Source organism: Onychomys torridus, chromosome 4 (genome assembly GCF_903995425.1).
Source record: "Onychomys torridus chromosome 4, mOncTor1.1, whole genome shotgun sequence".
In the NCBI taxonomy this organism is placed as follows: Eukaryota; Metazoa; Chordata; class Mammalia; order Rodentia; family Cricetidae; genus Onychomys; species Onychomys torridus.
Genome location: NC_050446.1, coordinates 65,293,235 through 65,314,021, shown reverse-complemented (window position 1 = coordinate 65,314,021; position 20,787 = coordinate 65,293,235). Strand labels below are relative to the sequence as shown.

The 20,787-nt window shown below is 34.9% G+C and overlaps 2 protein-coding genes across 2 annotated transcripts; both read left to right on the top strand.

Moving 5' to 3' along the window:
* The first annotated feature begins 215 nt into the window (after positions 1–215).
* Positions 216–1,157, top strand: LOC118582742 (olfactory receptor 4A8-like). The gene has a single exon (XM_036185819.1). It carries the CDS (start codon positions 216–218, stop codon positions 1,155–1,157), a length of 942 nt encoding a protein of 313 aa, XP_036041712.1.
* An 11,897-nt stretch (positions 1,158–13,054) lies between these two features.
* LOC118582641 (olfactory receptor 4A5-like) lies at positions 13,055–15,700 on the top strand (the record flags this gene model as incomplete). Its single annotated transcript, XM_036185668.1, has 2 exons — positions 13,055–13,960; positions 15,692–15,700. Coding segments are annotated over exons 1-2 (915 nt in total), but the record flags the coding sequence as incomplete, so codon positions are not given.
* Between the last annotated feature and the right edge of the window lie 5,087 nt (positions 15,701–20,787).

The following is a 20,787-nucleotide window of genomic DNA, read 5'->3' as shown; positions in this document are numbered from 1 at the left end:
ATAAACTTAGTAATTAGAGATTTACTAAAAGAAAGTGATAGAGCTCGTTTCAAGGGGAAGCTCAATAGATAGTTACTAAATGCCTAGTATTGGCTAACTACTGTAGAAGACAGCATATACATCATGACAGAATGGGTTCACAGTCTAACTCACAATTTGCGCCAGGCCCTATTCTCATGAGGTCCTTCTCTGAAACAAGCCTGACAGAGAAATAAATGGGACAGAACAACAATGTCACCGAGTTTGTCCTGCTGGGCTTCACTCAAGATCCTGTTGGGCAAAAAGCATTATTTGTTATGTTTTTACTCATCTACATTGTGACAATGGTGGGAAATCTACTCATAGTGGGGACAGTGATTGTCAGCCCCTCCTTGGGCTCCCCAATGTACTTCTTCCTTGCCTCTCTGTCACTCATGGATGCTGTTTATTCCACTGCCATCTCACCCAAGTTGATTGTAGACTTGCTCCGTGATAAGAAGACCATCTCCTTCACAGCTTGCATCAGCCAGCTCTTTATAGAGCATTTATTTGGTGGTGTTGATATTGTCATTCTGGTGGCAATGGCCTATGATCGTTATGTGGCCATCTGTAAGCCCCTGCATTATTTGATTATCATGAATCGACGGGTATGTATCCTTTTATTAGTGATGGCTTGGGCGGGAGGTTTTGCACATGCTTTGTTTCAAGTTCTTATTGTGTGTAAACTTCCTTTCTGTGGTCCTAATATCATTGACCACTTTGCCTGTGACACATACCCATTATTGCTACTTGCATGCACTGACACTTACTTCATTGGCCTCTCTGCCACTGTCAATAATGGGGCCATGTGTATAGTGATCTTCATTCTCCTCCTACTCTCCTATGGAATCATCCTAAGATCTCTCAAGAATCACAGTCAGGAAGGGAGGCGGAAAGCTCTTTTCACCTGCGGCTCCCATATCACTGTGGTTTTCCTCTTTTTTGTTCCCTGTATTTTCATGTATGTTAGACCAGTTTCTAGTTTTCCTTTTGATAAAGCCATCACTGTATTTTATACCATTGTCACTCCCATGTTGAATCCTTTAATATATACTTTGAGAAACTCAGAGATGAAAAATTCTATAGAAAAGCTCCTGCAAAATGTGTTAAGTCCCAATAGATTAAGCCTTTCTTCTTGATGCTTATGTTACTAAGCACTATGCAACAATCATGAATAAATTCTAGTAATATGTGTTCCATCTTGAACATTCACACTAACCCTTGCATTGTAAAATTGCTTGTATTGTGAATGTAATTTGTAAATACTTTTTGTTCTGATTTTAATAACCAGTGTAATTGCTTATCATATAATTCATTTTAGTTATCCCATTTATCCATTTTTGATGAACTGCCTATTTTAGTTTATATCAAAATTTCAGTAATTTTAATTTTTTTCTTACAATGTATTTAATTCATGTTTTTTCTTCTCTCCCATATGTTCCCAGATCCTTCTACCTTTTCATCTCAACCAAGTTCATGTTTTCTCTCTCTATCTCTGCCCCCTGCTTTTCTGTACTTTCCCCCTCAACCCTCTCAAAAACAAACATAAAAAACCATCAAAATAAACAAACAAAAAACACAACAAGATAAAAATCCCAAACCAAACAGAATGACCCCCACCACATACACATACAAAAAAACAAAACAAAGCAAACCGATGGAGTTCATTTTCCATTGGCCAAGTACTCTTGGACGTGATGTCTGTCCTTGAGTGTGGTTGATACACCTAATAACAGTCCAATTTAAATCTATTTTTAACTTGCTCAGTAGGAATCAATTATAGAAGGCTTCTTGGTTAGGTATGGAACTTTGTGTCCACTTTCTTTCAGTAGTGGGATTTTGTGTGGCTTGAATCTGTACAGGCAGTCTGCATGCTGTCACAGTCCCTGAATCCATACATGCAAAAGTATCTGAAAAATGAAGTTCCTTGAATTCATTCACCTTTGACAATTTTTCCACCCTCTTTTCTGAATAGGTCCTTGAGCTTGAAGGGATGCATTAGATGGAGATATTCCATTTAGGACAAATGTGATTTTTTTTTATCCTAAATGTTTTCCTAATATAATTGGTTTGGTGAAATTCTTTAGGTTTTCTTTTCAACTAATTCTGTATTGTCATGTTTATTAAAAATCTTTTCTATTTATAGTTTTTCTGCATTACTTTCATTTATTTTGATTAACACAAAATTCTAATTCGATTAAACTTTAGTTTGAAGTAATTATTTGAAAATATTTTTCTAGATTAAGATAGTTACAATATGCAATCTACTCATGTTGTTTTGAATTGTGTAAGCATTGATGTGGTAAATTGACTTAATTTTCATTATTCTCACTCATAGTATTTATTTCCATGGTGAGAAACCCACAATCTTCCTGCTATGCCTTGTAAACCTTGGTGTTTTTTTTATTATTTTAATAATTGCCCTTTTTGGTTGCCCTAAAATTATTTCCTAGCTTGATGACATACCATGTCCTTTATATTTTCTGTTTGTGTTCTTTCTATCTCTTTATAGACAATTTAATTTGGTGAATGGATCTTTTTCCTAATTTAATGTTTATTATTAGATGTTCAGGTTTTGAAAAGTAATAAAATATATCTTATTAAATTATCTTATTCAAACAATATTTCCACAATAGGATAGATCTGGCTGGTGGTGTGTTAACTGTGTATGTAGTTTAGAGAAGAGCTGATATCTTGATCTTGATAAATCTTTCTTTGGGGACCAGGAAAAGCTATTCTGTTGCAAGTCTTATAATCCATCATTACCTTTTTTTTCAGTTTGTTTTCATCAATCAGAAGTTTCAGATTTTTTTCTTTGAGTTTTGTAATGTGCATTATTTTAATTATACTTTAATCATGCTTTCTATTCTGCATGCTATAGTGCTCATGACAAGTGTGTAAGGAATTTAAACCCTGATTTCTTTTACCTTATCAGGAATTTTTATCCAATGTGATAAAATATTTTTTAAATTCCTTGGATTTGCTGGACAAAAATGATACTATACTGAAACAAGTATTTTTGTTTCCAACAATTTATATTTAATATTCACAACATATCTCCTCATTATGCTGATGTATCAGTTAAAATTGAATAATAAGGATCATCATTTGAAAGATACTCTCTAGTTTATTTCATTCAGGCATTCAAAATCTATTTATAAATCTCCCCCACTAACAAGGTTTGGGTTTATTTTAACTGGCCATAACCCCCTTGCAGAATCCTTTAATCTGCACTCTGAGAACCTCAGGAATGGTCGGTGTCCTGGAGAATGTTTATCAAAGAAGAGCCATGTTAGGTTGTACACAACTGAACCACCCTCAACATGGAGGAATTTACCTGTTGATCATATGATCTATAAAACAAGAAGTTTTCTTTTCTTTTTTTTTTTGAGCTGAGGATCGAACCCAGGGCCTTGCGCTTGCTAGGCAAGCACTCTACCACTGAGCTAAATCCCAACCCATGCAAGAAGTTTCCTTAAATAATAAGTTTTCTATGCTATGGTGCTCTTTCTTCAACATATTTATGGTAATTAAAACTGAAATATGAATAATGATTCAAGTTATCAGTAATAGGATATTTGTGATAATACAAGTTTTTGATATATTATTTATATATAAACCCCTGAACAATAGGGAATCAGAAAATTATATGGAATGAATTATTGAATGAAATTTTTTGCTTATAGGAATCTAATGTTATTTTTCTTTTATATTAAAAAGTCAAAATATCCCTCTTTGCAGATGACATGATCCTATACTTATACTGTATACTAAAGACTCCACCAAAAAAATCTTAGTTATGAAAACCATTTTCAATTAAGTGACTGGTTTGCAAAAGCATCATTAAAAAAGAAATGGAATGGAGGATGGAAGCAGAGTGGTGGTCAGAGTATGGGGAAGGATAACATCTTCCACATATATCAAGTTAATTAACAAATTGCATGTTGTTGAGATAAGAAATCTATATAATTACTCTTATGTCTCAGGGGCCATCATTTAAGGGGTAGGGAAGTAGAAAGATTGCAAAAGACAGAGAAAAATGGGGACTGGAGTGAAACCATGTCTTCTGGTTATGAAAGAAAGCAATCCATAAAACTACAAAATGCCCACATTTCAGAACTAATACCTACCACATATGAAGAAGGATTACAAAATAGAGTGTTTCAGTACTCAGTTACTAATTCAACTCTCCTTTTAATACCTGCCATTCACAGTTCTGTTATTTTAATTATGTTAACAGCATTTTTACATCATACCTTTTATAGAAATCTTGTAACTAATTAGAACCAACATAGTTCTCCCATGTAGGTGACAAGGGGCTCTAATGATTTTTTTGTCATATCCACTGACTTCCTGCCACACATAAGAGAAAAATTCAGTTTGATTCTTTAGAAGCAGAAAGATTGCAAAAGTCAGAAATTTGGGAAGGCAGCTTGAAACACTATCTTCTCAATATGTCAGGGTGATCACATTCATGCACCCATATCAGCTGTGGTTGCTTGCACAACATCAAGTCAGTTAGTGTCCACCATGTATTGGGAAGGGCTTCACAGTCCTCTTCACTAGTTGAGGACTTATTGGCAGTTAATAGTTTCTGGGTGAGAGAAAGTTTTCTTTAGTGTGTGGCTTTTGGTAGATTACTAATTCTGGGTTGGGAGACCCTGCACTAATGCTCATATAGACTGTCTAGCTGAATACAGTTGGATGTATGAAAAACAAACAAATAAATAAGTAAATAAATAAGAAATGATGACTATGTGGTGATTGGGTCCTAGAATGAGTTGGAGGGATGGAGTGGGAGTGAACATGGTCATTGTATATTGTATGCATGTATGAAATTCTCAACAAATATTAAAATCATCAAAATATAAAACAATCTAGTCATTAAATAATTAAATATTAAAATATTTTTAAAATTTAAAATTTATTTTTTAAAAAGAACAAATAGTACAGATGCTCTTCATATTATAAATGATACATTTGATATTATAGAAATTAATCCATTTGTTTCATAAAATTTAAAAGGCTATTGTTTAGTAATTCCATCACCTATCAATTGTAGCTCATATCTAAGCCTTTGTGACATAGAAGAACCAATATGTATCTAAATGTCTGGAGTATATGTGCTCACTATGTTGATGACAGCCACAATAAGAGATTATGCTGGAAGCCCTTTAACATTGTCAGTTAGAGGAAATCATCCATTTTTTTTTCTAATAGAAACAATTGTTTAATATTGGAGGGAAAGTAAGAAGAAGACAAAAGGAATGAGGATCATTATGGTTTCATCTCATAGATCCAAGCCTTAATCAATAGCTTTGTTTCTCCAAAAATTAATCCAGCTATTTTTAGCACCAATTTTTGAGTGCCGGAAAACCTCGACCTCAGCCTCTGTAGCTCAACACTTTTGGACTGACTGAGATTGCTCTTTGTAGTGGTGTCCTTCACTACAGGGACCAAGGCTGCTGCTATTTCATGCTGGTTTACTCGTTACTTGCCTTTTGCAAATGCATCATGATGTGCAACTCATAGATCCTATACATTATATTTTGGACATTTTCTTTTCTCATTGTAGTTTTTTCAAATCATCTTGGGAGTTAAGTCTTATTGTTGGCAATATCTGAGGCTCTTACCTCTGGGGATTACAGAGTGAAGGAGCCTGTTAAAGAAAAATTGCTTTCATTTAATTTGTTTCAAATAGTCTAATTAGCTTATCTACAAATATAGATGTGCCCACACAGTTAATATAAATGAAAGATCTATCTTCCTAATTAAATCATCTAGAGGCCTTTGAAAACTCAAAGATTACCTGGCTGGAGTACACTTTCATTTGATATTTAGTCCTTGATAGATATAGTTTTCTGAAGTATTTATCTTTGAATATGAAAATTTGTGGAATGTTTCAATTTTCCTGGACCTTCTACATACAAGGACATGTTTCTAAACAGGCAGAGAGGGGCCTTAGTGAGATTCTGCTTCAAGATCTTTAGAGATAGAGGACTTATTTTACACGTTGAATTTTTTTTTTTTTTTTTGGTTTTTGGAGACAGGGTTTCTCTGTGTAGCTTTGCGCCTTTCCTAGATCTTGCTTGGTAGACTAGGCTGGCCTCGAACTCACAAAGATCTGCCTGCTTCTGCCTCCCAAGTGTTGGCATTACAGGCGTGTGCCACCACTGCCTGGCTCATGTTGAAATTCTTCATCATCAGTGTTTCAAAATTTAAACAGTTACCTCTGTATTATTTGATGCTACTATATGAGGGATGTCAATCTAATCATATCTCCTTAAAGCAAGGCCTCTTTGGAGTGCCTCACTTCAGTGGACTGAAAATAGAAAAATTCTCTTGATTAATATAGAGATCGACTTTTTGCATCAGCAAATATTGAAGTTGGACAAATTAATTTCCCTTTAGTCTATCAACAGTTTATGTACTTGAATAAACACAGATTCTGTTTTTGAAGATATCTTCCCAGAAGATGAGACAATCTGTCTTTTACAGTAAGTTGATGTTATATTTAAGTATTACTTGATTTTAGATAATTACTTGGATACACTTACACATCTCAAAAAGACATAGATAAAGGGGAGTCTTATGAAAATGTACTGGATACAATCACTTGATATTCTTTCTGTGTTTACTGAACAGCGGCAATTCACCATTTATTCTCAAAGGAACACAAGCACATGAAAAAATTGTAATCAATACAGTAAAAGACCCTTCATTTTCCAGAACAAAAATTAGACCTAAGATATATGTTTATGATGTTAGTAACAAAATGCATAACTTAAATATTCCTTTCTTAATGTCTTAAAGGTCATGCACTCCCAAAGGAGACATATAAATTAGGAAGATTAAACAAAATCAAACAAAACCATACATACAAATCATAATACACACAGTATTTTTTTTATTATTGACTGATTTAATTTTCTATTTTAAAAATAACAAGTGAAATACATTTTATATGTTCAAAATCAGAAATGGATTTATTATTTTATTTTGTTACATCTATTATGTAGATGTATTAACAAAGATGTGTAATTATTTTATATACATTTCAATGAAGATACTTAGAAATGCATATCATTCAAGTGCTTAGCATGTGGGGAAACAAATGTTCATCAAGTAGCTACTCTCTACTCTTCCTCTTTTAGCTACATACAAGGCACACATCCATCTGTCATTTAGATGTGTGCTTTATATGTAGCTAAAATTGTTCAATATGGTAGTATGTATGTAAGGAGTAATCCATAGTGAAATGCCTCATTCACTTAGAATTGTTACATTGATATTATAAAGTATTTTGATTATGAGGAGTAGGTGGTGTAGATGGGAGTAATGGGAGAAGGGGTGGGATGGGAAACAATGGTCGGTATGAAAAATGAAAAAAAAAACTTTAAATAAACAAGTAAACCTTAAAAAGAAAGAAAAAGAAATTAAAAATGTTAAATTTTATTTCACTGACTCTCAATAAGATCATTTTCTAGTAAGTGTACAATGCACTTGGAGCCTATTTCCTCCATAACCATCAATTTACATTGCTTTCACCCCGTTGCCTCTCATGTATATCTTTTATTCAGAGTGCCTTAGTTTTACATTTATACCATCTATGCACATACACTTTGATATTTGTATAAAAATGTGGGATCTATGCACTGCCGAAGGAGTTGAAATCTCTATGTAAAAACAGCATGAGCTTCCCTTTGTCTGTCTCAGCAATTTTCATGGTAGTCAAGAAATGGCAACAATTTAATTGTCTGTCAACTGATTAATTTATTAAGAACTTTGGCATATGTACACCACAGGATACTATTTAGCCATTAAATAAAACCCAAAATCCTGTTACTTATGACAGCTAGATTATAACTGGAGATAATTATGTTAAATGAATCTAGCCAAAAAAGGCAAGGCTTCATAAACTTAACTTATATGTTCAATCTAAAAACACTGATCTTGTAGAAATTGTTAATAAAATAGTGGTTACCAGATGGAGAGTGATAGAAAAAGAGATGGAAACATTGACTTGATCTAAGCTGCAATTACAATGGAGCAAGAAATGTCAATGTGCTATAGCAGTGTTGTGACTGTCTATAAGAACTACATACTTTACACTTCAGAAAGCTAGAAGAAAGAGTTTTGAAAGGTTTTAACCCAAAATAAGTGATAAATATTTGAAAAATATGAATCAACAAATAAAAAATCATGCAACATTAGTACTTCAGAGATGGACTTAATTTCCTTATTGTATTCATTTTTAGTTGTAAGTGAAATAGCTTCATTCTTCCCTATGGTTGAAAAAAGTTCTAGAATTATGAAAATATTTTTAAGAAAGCAATTAATGCCTGGCTTAATATTTTTTTCTGAAAGTAATAAACAGAAATTTGAATATAAGGCATTCATATTCTCCTATTTTTATGGAATCTGATCATAAATAATCAATAGTCTAGTTTATGTGCTTGAATTACATAGATGGAACACCATAGCTGACTTCTCAAGGAAGTGAAGATTTTGCACTTGTCTTTAACCACTGTTAAGTCATGTAGATGGCTTACATCAACATTTGAACATTAGCTCATAGTCTCTTGATAAATATACCTGGAAATTTGTTTTCTTATTAAAGATTTTTCAAACCAATCTTGGCAAGATTCAAGGCTTTTACCTCTAGGGATTATTGAAAAGAAGTCTGTTCAAAAGAGATGATCTCATTTGAACTTGTTCCAAATATTTTAACAAGCTTATCTACTTAAATCCTGATGGTGCAAAAGTCTGAGACAGTATTGTGAATATAAATGGAAGAAATGTTTTCCTGATCAAGTGACACAGCAAGCCTTTGGTACTTAACCCTTGATATCATATCCTTGTGCTTTATTCATTATTATGAAAGTCTATGGGTGGTTTAATTTCCTAGAGTCTTCTACATACAGGGAAATGACTATAACAAGAAAAGAAATAATTTTATTGATTTCTGAGTGACAGAGACTGAAAGCTTCTGGTTGTAGTCATGAGAAACTTTCACTGTTAATGGATGCTTCAGTAATTTAAACCACTGAATTGAAATGTTGACTGTCTGGCTTTTTTGTGAAACACAAGGATGCTGCTGGACTTCACTAAAATCAAAACCTTTTGGATGCCTTTAGTACAACTGACTAAAAGAGAAAAAAATCATATAATTAATTATAGGATTAAATAAGTCTGTGGATTTTTAATTAACATGACCATGTAAAGAGTATTAACAATTTCTAATTATTAGATGAAATTTTCTTTTTTTTCCTTTTTTTTTTTTGTTTTTTTTGTTTTTTTGAGACAGGATTCCTCTGTGTAGCTTTGTGCCTTTCCTGGAACTCACTTGGTAGACCAGGCTGGCCTCAAACTCACAGACATCCACCTGGCTCTGCCTCCCGAGTGCTGGGATTAAAGGCGTGTGCCACTAGCGCCTGGCTAATGGAATTTTATACATGCATAAATAATATATTTTGTATTTTTATAAAGAAATTGTCTTAGAATATAATAATATCCCCCTACTTTTTTGAGTAAGTTTGACATTAAATTTAAATATTTTGTGTTTAAATTTTAACTTATATTCTGACATCTCTCTGAAAGACTTAGATAATAGAAAACTTTGTGGAAATGTGTTTTCTACAGTCTCTTGGTGGTCTTTTGTTGTCTATTGAACATATATCTTTTCATGTGTTCCATGAGTTCACATAGGTTCATGACATAATTGAAGCCATACCAGCAAAAGAACCTTTGATTTTTCTGGAACAAAAATAAGAATCATGTTGTGAGTACATGAAACCACAAAAAGGGAATGCTAGCTAAAGATTCCTGTGATATAAGGAAGTACAGCTGATATTTTCTGTCATATGTTCTCACAGGAAGTATGTAAATTAGGAAAACTAAGATGCTAAATACAGAAATTTATCATAAAATGTAAGTATATTTGCTATCAGTGTCACAGACTACTTATTTTATTGGGGAACTTGCACTATTATGTTCCATTTGGCCAAATAGCAAGTGAAAAATTTACATATTATAAATGACAGTGATTTATTATTTTTATTTTATGGGACATTGTTTTTCGTGTGCTTTGTTAAAAGGATGCATAATCATTTTAGATATTTGAAACATGGTGATTAAAATTTGGTATCCTCACACATGCTTATGTTGTACAAGATCAAGTACCTATATTTCAGTTGCTTGATGCTGTATTCCATGTATATTTTAAAATTGCCCAATATATATGTTAGTATATGTAAATAGAGAAATGCACATAGGAATGCCTCACCTTCTACCACAGACTTTTGTGAGTTTGGTATTGTGTAGTACTGTGCGTGGTATTAAAAACTGGACAGTTTCACTTCCACTCATGACTTCTGTGAGTATATGATTTTATGTATCTCCTAAAAGTCTAAACCTCAAAAATGAGAGGAAATGTAATATTGTTCCTTCTGATACTGAGGCAAATTGACTAATGTGCTTATTTTCATTTGTATCTGTGTTTTGTCAAGTGACATAACTTCACTCCTCTTTTGGGTGATAAAATTTCAGTGCTAGGCAAAGTATTTTTAAAAATATAAGACTATTTTTTAAAAAGACTTTCAAATTTAATTTTATTTTTTACTAAGAAATTTTCTATTCAATTTACATACCAACTGCAGATTCCCCTCCCATCTCTCTTCCCACTCAGAAGTCTTCCCTCCACCATCCAGCCCCCATCCCCATCTCCTCCAAGGCAAGACATGTTTTTAATAATGAGTTATACTATTATTTTCCAAGAAATGTGTTAGCAGTAGTTCCAAATGAAGGCAGTCATAGTATTCTTCAGTGTTTATAGAATCATCCCTTTGATAATGCATATTGTATATAGGTCTAGTATGATGTAGGTACTATACTCTGTTTTTTTCTCTATTATGTAAATAATCATATAAGACCCTAGAATGTTTGGCATGTTGAAACCAATGCATACCAATACTGAACACAACTGAACTGTGTAGAAGTAAAATGTAGAAGAGAACAGAATTGGGCATAAGTGATACAATATTCCTATGTTCTATGGCAGTTGGGAACTTCAGGAATGACGCTGATAGATGTTCTGACTCAAATGGAAGTATGTATGTGAATGAGACATTAGTGTAAGTTGCATCCCAACTGCTTCTACAGCTGCTCTGACTCTGCACATGGCCTTCTTAATGACAAGTTCATGCAAATGGCATCTTGCTTTTGAGAGTTAGTTCAAATATATATCTTCACTGGTAAATATTGATACCTAAGGATTGAATATATGAGTTTAATTCAAGACCAGAGGTGGTTCATGAGGCATACATATTTCCCCCTTTTTTTTTAACCCAGAATACTTCAACATTCCTGTTATCAGACAGAAATTCTCATGACTTATTGTCAGTGGGTGCTCACAGGGAAACATCCAAGAATAGTCATCATAGTAGCCACTGAGATGTCTGATGTGCTGAGTGGGCAGTGGTTAGACATTTCATAAGAAAACCAACAGACCCCTCTAAGAGAGGGATATTATGGAAGTCCCTCTGCTGCAAATGGTGCAACAGAGGCAGAGGCAGACTGACTAAGGATGGTCAAGACCAGGATGGTGCAAACTGAATGAACCTCATACTGTAACCAGGAGTTCAGGGTCCACTGCTTTCATCACTGCTCTTTTCCTGAACAAATATTTCTCACATTCTTTCTTGCTACACCATGTACATTAAGATTGGTGATATTATTTGGTCTTAGTAGTTATTAATTTCAATTTTGCATTATTAGTATCATTCAGGAAGCCGTGGTAAACTTGGAACTATTGAGAAAATGTGAAAAAAGGAAAAAAATGACAACAGAAGAGGAAGGGGAGTGGTTTGAAGTAACAGTGCTGTAGACTATTAGAGACTGTGAGACTGGGAAAGACTGTGAAATATTGTCAATCCCCTTGATTTGCAAGATGCAAACAGAGACGTGTTTGTACTTATGTTTACACAATGAACCCAACCAACACCTATCATTCTGACTATGCATTTTCTTTGAGTGTTCTGCTTTTGGGGATCCTGACAGTGAATTACTTTGTTAGGTTCCTCAGTGGCTAGAATGGATTAAGATTAAAAGCCATGCTCCAATTAGTATTCACTCTCTCCTTTGTATTTCTATATCTATCTCTCTGCTTAGATTTCCCTGAGAGTTCTGGACAAAGTATACTGTCTGCTGATACAGGACATGGTAAGAGCAATGGGTATGTTTAGGTAAAGTAAAAATACTTGTGAAAAACCTGCTATTGGTTGTAATTGGTTTACTAATTAGTATAAACAAGCATCACATAGAATTGTAACTAATAAAATATCATGAGTCACATGAAGTAATTGTGTGCTCAATAATATTGGATGCATTTGGTGCAGTTCAAAATCTACTTTTTTTTAGAGTAAGTGATATATATATATATGGAGAGAGATATATATATATGGAGAGAGAGAGAGAGAGACTAAAATTATCTAATTAGGTGGAATGTATGCCTAATAGTGCAATTAAATAGTACTGGCATGGATTCTTAAGGTCCAGTGTTATTGTGGGCATTATACAAGTTCATATTTTCAAATATTATCCACAGTTATTACCAGCTCAAAGTCTTGCTCTTTATTAGTTGGTATAATTGAGTTTAATGTCACAGACATTTTTCAAGTTTCTTAAAGGAAAGACCTTTCCTTGTTCATTTGCTTCTTTCAATCCCGAAGTGTAATGTGCTTTAAATAACTACCTTTAAAGGTATGGGTCACAGAGATACCTCTGTCTGTAATTATCTCTAGAGATTCACTGATATTGAGATAAGCCTAGTAATTACAGATTTATTAGCAGAAAGTGATGGAGCTTGTTTCAAGGGGAAGCTCAATAGATAGTTACTAAATGCCTAGTACTGGCTAACTACTGTAGAAGAGAGCATGTGCAGCATCATGACAGAATGGATTCATGGTCTTGTTCACATTTTCTGGCAGGCCCTGTTCTTCTGTGCTCCTTCTCTGAAACAAGCCTGACAGAGAAATAAATGGGACAGAACAACAATGTCACCGAGTTTGTCCTGCTGGGCTTCACTCAAGATCCTGTTGGGCAAAAAGCATTATTTGTTATGTTTTTACTCATCTACATTGTGACAATGGTGGGAAATCTACTCATAGTGGGGACAGTGATAGTCAGTCCCTCCTTGGGCTCCCCAATGTACTTCTTCCTTGCCTCTCTGTCACTCATGGATGCTGTTTATTCCACTGCCATCTCACCCAAATTGATTGTAGACTTGCTCCGTGATAAGAAGACCATCTCCTTCACAGCTTGCATCAGCCAGCTCTTTATAGAGCATTTATTTGGTGGTGTTGACATTGTCATTCTGGTGGCAATGGCCTATGATCGTTATGTGGCCATCTGTAAGCCCCTGCATTATTTGATTATCATGAATCGACGGGTATGTATCCTTTTATTAGTGATGGCCTGGGTGGGAGGTTTTGTACATGCTTTATTTCAAGTTCTTGCTGTGTATAAACTTCCTTTCTGTGGTCCTAATATCATTGACCACTTCGGCTGTGATATCTACCCACTGTTGCTACTTGCATGCACTGACACTTACTTCATTGGCCTCTCTGCCACTGTCAATAATGGGGTCATGTGCATAGTGATCTTCATCCTCCTCCTACTCTCCTATGGAATCATCCTAAGATCTCTCAAGAATCACAGTCAGGAAGGGAGGCGGAAAGCTCTTTTCACCTGCAGCTCCCATATCACTGTGGTTTTCCTCTTTTTTGTTCCTTGTATTTTCATGTATGTTAGACCAGTTTCTAGTTTTCCTTTTGATAAAGCCATCACTGTATTTTATACCATTGTCACTCCCATGTTGAATCCTTTAATATATACTTTGAGAAACTCAGAGATGAAAAATTCTATAGAAAAGCTCCTGCAAAAAGTATTAAGTCCCAATAGAGTAAGACTTTCTTATATTACTAAGCACTAAGCACCAATCATGAATAAATTTCAGTAGTGTGTGTTCCATCTTGAACATTCACACTAGTCCTTGATATTCTGAAAGTACTTTTATTGTGAATGAAATTTATAAATATTTTTGTTCCAATTTTTATAATTAGTGGTGTTGTCTATAGTATTATTTATTTTTAGTTATAATTTTTAACTAATTTTGATGAATTTCATATTTCAATTTATGTCATATTTTCAATAGTTTTCTTTTTTTAATTAAATTTTTTTATTTGTTTTACATACCAACCACAATTCTCCCTCTTATTCATCTTCACACTCTCCCACAACCTTCTCCCACCAACCTATTCCCCATCCCCTCCTTTGAGAAGGTATGGTCTCCCATGGGGAGTTAGCAGAACCTGGTACATTCAGTTGAGGTGGCTCCAAGCCCTTCCCCCTGCATCAAGACTGTGCAATGTGTCCCACTATAGGTAAGGGTTCCAAAAAGCCTGCTCATGAACCAGGGATAGATCTTGATCCCACTGCCAGGGCCCCCTTAAACTGTCCAAGCTACACAACCCTCTTGCTTAGGTAGTGGGTCTAGTCTAATACCATACAGGCTCCACAGCTGTTGGTTCCTACTTCATGAGTTCCCACTAGCCTGGTTCATTTATCGCTGTAGATTTCCCCATCATGATCTTTATGCTCCTAACTCAGGATCCCTCTTCCCTCTCTTCAACTGGACTCTGGAGCTTTGCCTGGTGCTTGGCTATGGATCTCTGCATGTGATTCCATCAGTTACCAGATGATGGCTCTATGATCCAACTCAGCCACTGCCTCCACTACTGTTACTAGTCTACATGGGTGTCATCCTTGTAGATTCTGGGAAACTACCCTAGCACCAGTTTTCTCCTTATCCCCATGATGTCTCCCTCTATCAAGATATCTCTTTCATTGCTCTCCCACTCTGTCCCTGTTTCAGCTTGATCATTCTGTTTCCTTATGTTCTCATCCTTCATCCCCTATGCTCTATTGTCCCCAGTTTACTTAGATCTCATCAATTTCCCCTTTCCCAGGCTATCCATGCATCTCTCTTAGGGTCTTCCTTGTTACCTTGCTTCTCTGAAGCTGTGTGTTGTAGTCTGCTTATCATTTGCTTTACATCTAATATCCACTTATGAGTGAGTACATAGCATGTATGTATTTCTGAGTCTGGGTTACCTCACTCAGGATGATATTTTTTAGTTACATCCATTTTTCTGCAAATTTCATGATTTTTTTTATCATTGTTTATATGTACCACATTTCCTTTATCCATTCTTTGGTTGAAGGGCATCGAGGTTGTCTCCAGGTTCTGGCTATTACAAATAATGCTGCTATAAACATGGTTGAGCAAGTGTCCTTGTGGTATGATTGACCTTGCCATAGGTATATACCCAAGAGTGATATCATTAGGTCTTGAGATAGATTAATTCCCAATTTTCTGAGAAGTCACCATACTGCTTTTCAAAGTGGCTGTACAAATTTGCACTACAACCAACAGTGGAGGAGTGTTCCCCTTGCTCCATATTCTTCTAACCTGTCATCAGGGTTTTTGATCTTAGCCATTATGGCAGGTGTAAGATGGTTTCTCAGAGTCATTTTTTTTTGCATTTCCTTGATGACTAAGGATGTTGAGTAATTACTTAAGTGTCTTTTAGCCGTTTGAAATTCTTCTTTTGAGAATTCTCTTTTAGACCTGTAGCCTATTTTTTAATTGAATTCCTTGGTATTTTGATGTCTAATTTCTGGTATTCTTTATATGTTTTGGAGATTAGCCCTCTGTCATATGTGGGGTTGTTAAAGATCTTTTCCCATTCTGTAGGCTGTTCTTTTTTCTTACTTACTGTGTCCTTTGCCTTACAGAAGATTTTCAGTTTGAGGAGGTCCCATTTATTAATTGTTTTTCTCAGTGTCTGTGCTGCTGGTGTTCTATTCAGGAAGTTGTTTCCTATGTCAATCCATTCAAGGTGCTTCCTACTTTCTCTTCTATTAGGTTCAGTGTAACTAGATTTATGTTGAGGTTTTTGATCCACTTGTACTAAAATTTTGTATAACATAATAGATATGAAACTATTTGCAATCTACATGAGTGACTCTTTTTGATGAATTGCCTATTTTAGTTTATGTCTCATTTTCAATAAATAATTTTCTTTAAAATTTTTTCATACAATGCAATTTATTATTTTTTACTCTCATCTCTTTCTAGATACTTTTTCCTTCAAATCTCAACCAACTTCATGTTGTCTCTTTTGCTCCATCTCCTTTCCTCTATCTCTTTTTCTGTTTTCCCTCTTAACCCTCACAAAACCAAACATAAAGTAACCATCCCTTGATTTGGGGGATGGTGGGATGCTGGGTGCCTTGGGAAAGAAGCCTGGGGGGTGGGAGGAGGGGGGATCTGTGCATAGTATGTGGAGTGAGTAGAAAATTTCTTAATAAAGAAAATAAAAAAATGCATCAAAATAAACAAACAGAAACTCAGCAAGATAAAAGCTCCAAATCAAACAAAATGAAACATGCCTCATACACTCAACAAACCAAAACAAACTTAACCCATGGAATTCATTTTCTGTTGACCAACTACTCTTGGACATGAGACCTGTGCTGGAGTGTGGTTGATATACCTAATAGTCCATTGAAAAATATTTTTCCCTCTCCCAGCAGGTGTTAATTATACATGGCTTCTTGGTTAGGTATGGAACTTTGTTTCTTCTTTCTCTTTTCAGTACTGCGATTTTGTGTGGCTTGAATCTGTACAGGCAGTCTTCATGCTGTCACAGTCTCTGTGATTCCATACATGCAAAAGTGTCTGAAAAACAGAGTTCCTTCAAGTCATCTACCACCTCTGTCTTTGGCAATCTTTCCACCTCCTTTTCTGCATTGGTCTTCAAGCCTTGAAGGAAAGCATTAGATGGAGATATCCCATTTAGGACAAATCTGATGATCTTCATCCTATTTTTTTTTTTAATATAATTGTTTCAGTGGAATTCTTTAGGTTTTCCTTTCAACTAATTCTATATTGGCATGTATATTAAAAACCTGTATGGGACTGAACTATGCCCACTGAATGTGGGTGACAGTTGTGTGGCTTGGTATGTTTGTGGGGACCCTGGCAGCAGGACCAGGACTGGCTTTTTAGAGCCCATTCCCTGTGGTGGGACACCTTGCTCAGCCTTGATACAATGGGGAGGGGCTAGGCTCTCCTTCAACTTGTTATGCCAGAGTTCGTTGACTACCATGGGAGGCCTTACCCACTCTGAGGAGTGGATGGGTGCAGGGTGGTAGGGAGGTGAGGAGGCGGGAGAAGGGGAGGGAGTGGGAACTGGGGTTGGTATTAAAATGAAAAACATTTAATAAATAAATATATTTAAATAAAAAATCTCTTATATTCATAGTTTTACTACACTACTTTCATTTATTTTGATTAATAAAAATGCTAATTCAATTAAACTTTAGTTTGAAATAATTCTCTGTAAATATTTTTCTAGATTAATTAAGATAATTACAATCTGCAATCAACTCATGTTTTGAATTGTGTAAGCATTAATGTGGTAAAATGACTTAATGTTCATTTTGTTTTTACCTAAATTATTTATTTCTGTGGTGAGAAACTCATAATCTACTTGATATGCCTTATAAACTCCTTTTTATTATTTTAATAATTGTCACTTTTGCTTGCTCTAAAAATATTTCCTAGTTTGATGACATACTATGCCCTTTATATTTTATATTCATGTTCTTTTGGATATATTTCCAGACAATTTAATTTGATGAATGGATCTATTTCCTAATTTTATACTCAGTGAAGTAGGTTTTGAAAAGTAATAAAATATAACCTATTAAATAATCTTGTAGTTCTTGAGTTTCTCTCTGGGTCCTGCCAAGCCCCGCAGTCCCACAGCCCATTTATAAAATAATCACTCAGATCCTTATATTACTTATAAACTGTAGCCATGGCAGGCTCCTTGCTATCCAGTTCTTACATCTTAAATTAACTAAGTTCTATTAATGTATAGGTCGCCACATGTTCCATGGCTTTAACTGTAGCCTTTACATGCTGCTCCCTGGATTGCAGGCTGGCATCTCCCCCTCAGCCCTGCTGTTTCCAGAATTTTCCTCCCTCTTTGTCCTGCCTATACTTCCTACCTGACCACTGGCCAATCAGCACTTTATTTATTAACCAATCAGAGTAACACATTCAAGGCATACAGAATATCCCACAGCATAATCTGATTCAAACAACATTTCCAGAAGTAGCTTTGACTGGTGGTGTGCTAACTATGTAGGTAGTTTAGAGAAGAGCTCCTTTCTTGATTTTAGTAAATCTTTCCTTTGGAGAACAGGAAAAGCTATCTTTTTCAGGTCCTAGAAACCATCAATAGTTTTGTCCTCACTTTGGTTTGTTTTTTACCAATCGGAAGTTTCAGACTTTTTCTTTGAGATTTTTATAATTTGCGTTATTTTAATTATACTTTAAAAATGCTTTCTATCCTGCATTTTCTAGTGATTGTGACAAATATGTAAGTTATTTATATCATGAATGCTGATACTTCATCAGGAATCTTTACACCATGTGATGAAATTTTTGTTAATTTTTTGGACTTGCTAGATAAAAATGATATCATCTGACATAAATGTTTTTGTTTCCAATAATTGATAACCAATATTTATAATATATCTCCTCATTATGCTGATGTATTAGTTAAAATTGAATAATAAGGATCATCATTTGGAAGATAATCCCTAGTTTATATCATTCAGGCATTCAAAATCTATTTATAAATCTCCCCCACTTACAAGGTTTTGGGTTTATTTTAACTGGCCATAAAACCCTCCCAGAATTCTTTTAATTTACACTCTGAGAACCTCAGGATTGGTTGGTGTCCAGGGGAATCTTTATGAAAGAAGAGCCATGTTAGGTTGCACACAATTGAATCAACATTAACATGGAAGGATTTAGCTGGTGTTCATATGATCTATGGAGCAAGGAATCTTCTTAAATGTGATTCTGTACTTCTGTTTCTTCAACTTATTTATGTTAATTATAACTGAAATATGAGCTAACTTTTGTGTTATCAGTAACAGGATCTTTTTGGTAATAAAAGCTCTATGATACATTATTTATAATAAAGCTGAACAATAGGGAGTCTGAAAATGAAATAGGATAAATTACTGAGTAAAATTTTTATGCTTATACAAATCTAAAGTTATTTTTAAATAAAAAAAATCAAAATATCCCTGTTTGTAGATGGAATGCTCCTACAGTTAAACTTTACTAAGGACTCCACTAGGAAAATCTTAGTTATGAAAACCATTTTTAATTAAATAACAGGTTTTCAAGATCATCATCCGAAAACAAATGAAAGGTGGGTAGGAGGCAGAATGGTGGTCAGAGTATGGGGATGGATAACTTCTTCCACATATATGTAGTTGGTTGATGAATTGCATTTTGTTGAGTTAAGAAATCTATATAATTACTCTGAAGGCTCAGGGGCTTTCATTGAAGGAGTGAGAAGACAGAGAAAAATGGGGTTTAGAGTGAAACCATGTTTTCTGGTTATGAAAGAAAGCTATCTGTGAAACTACAAAATGCCCACGTTTTAGAACTAATACCTACCACATACGCAGAAGGATATGAAGTAGGATGTCTCGCTACTCAGTTGTTAATTCAACTCTTCTTTTCATTCTTCCATTTACAGTACTGTTATTTTAATTATGTTAACAGCATTTTTACACTGTACCTTTTGTAGAAATAATGTACCTATTAGAACCAGTAAAGTTCTCCCACAAAGGAAAGAAGGGACTCTAATAACTTTCTCATATCCACTAACTTCCTGCCACACATGAGAGAAAAATTCAGTTTGATTCTTTAGAGCCAGAAAGATTTCAAGAGACAGAGATTTGGGGAGACAGCTGCAAAACACGGTTTTCTGAACATGACAGGGTCATTCCAATATCATGAATAGTCCGGTTCCACAGAGGTTTCCTAGTAAGGCCTTACTCAAGGTCAGAAAATCTGTGCTTGTTTTGCCCAGTAGGGCTGCATAATAGGATGATTTGGCCAAAGTCATGGTCAGCTACTGTACACTTGTTGATACTCTACACCTTGACCTTGAAAGGGGGCATCTTTTGACATTTTGCTTGCTGATGTTTAAAAAATCCCATCACAAAGAAACTCTCGGGGACTTGGTATTGACCCAGGGCCCTCCCAAAGCTACACTGCATTTCTTTCTTCTCTCCATCTCCATCTATTTCTTTCTATCATGTCTCCATTCCCCCTCCTCACTACAAGAACCCTTCAACAGGTTGGGGGTGGACCTGGACAATAAACCAATAATGGCTGGGGTTGCCTAGTAAGTTAGTGTTCAGCCTCGTATAGGGGAGGGCTACATAGGCAACTTCCCTAGCTGAAGAACTATTGACAGTTAATAGTTTCTGGGTGAGAGGGACTTTTCTTCAATGTGTGGCTTCTAATACATTACTAATGCTGCACTGGAAGACCCTGCACTAATGCTCATGTTGACTGTCTAATTGAACACAGTGGGATGTATGAAAAATAAGTAAGTAAGTAAGTAAGTAAGTAAGTAAGTAAGTAAGTAAGTAAATAATAAAATAATAAAATAATAAAATAATAAAATAAATAAATAAATAAGACATGAAGTTGGGAGATTTATGTGGCGGTGGGATCCTAGGAGGAGTTAGAGAGATGGAGCGGGTGAGAACATGCTCAAATCCTGTTGTGCACAATTATGAAATTGTCAATGAAATAATAAAAAT

Excerpts from the sequence above, each read along its gene's own strand:
- LOC118582742 (XM_036185819.1), top strand. The coding sequence starts at position 216 with ATGGGACAGAACAACAATGTCACCGAGTTTGTCCTGCTGGGCTTCACT.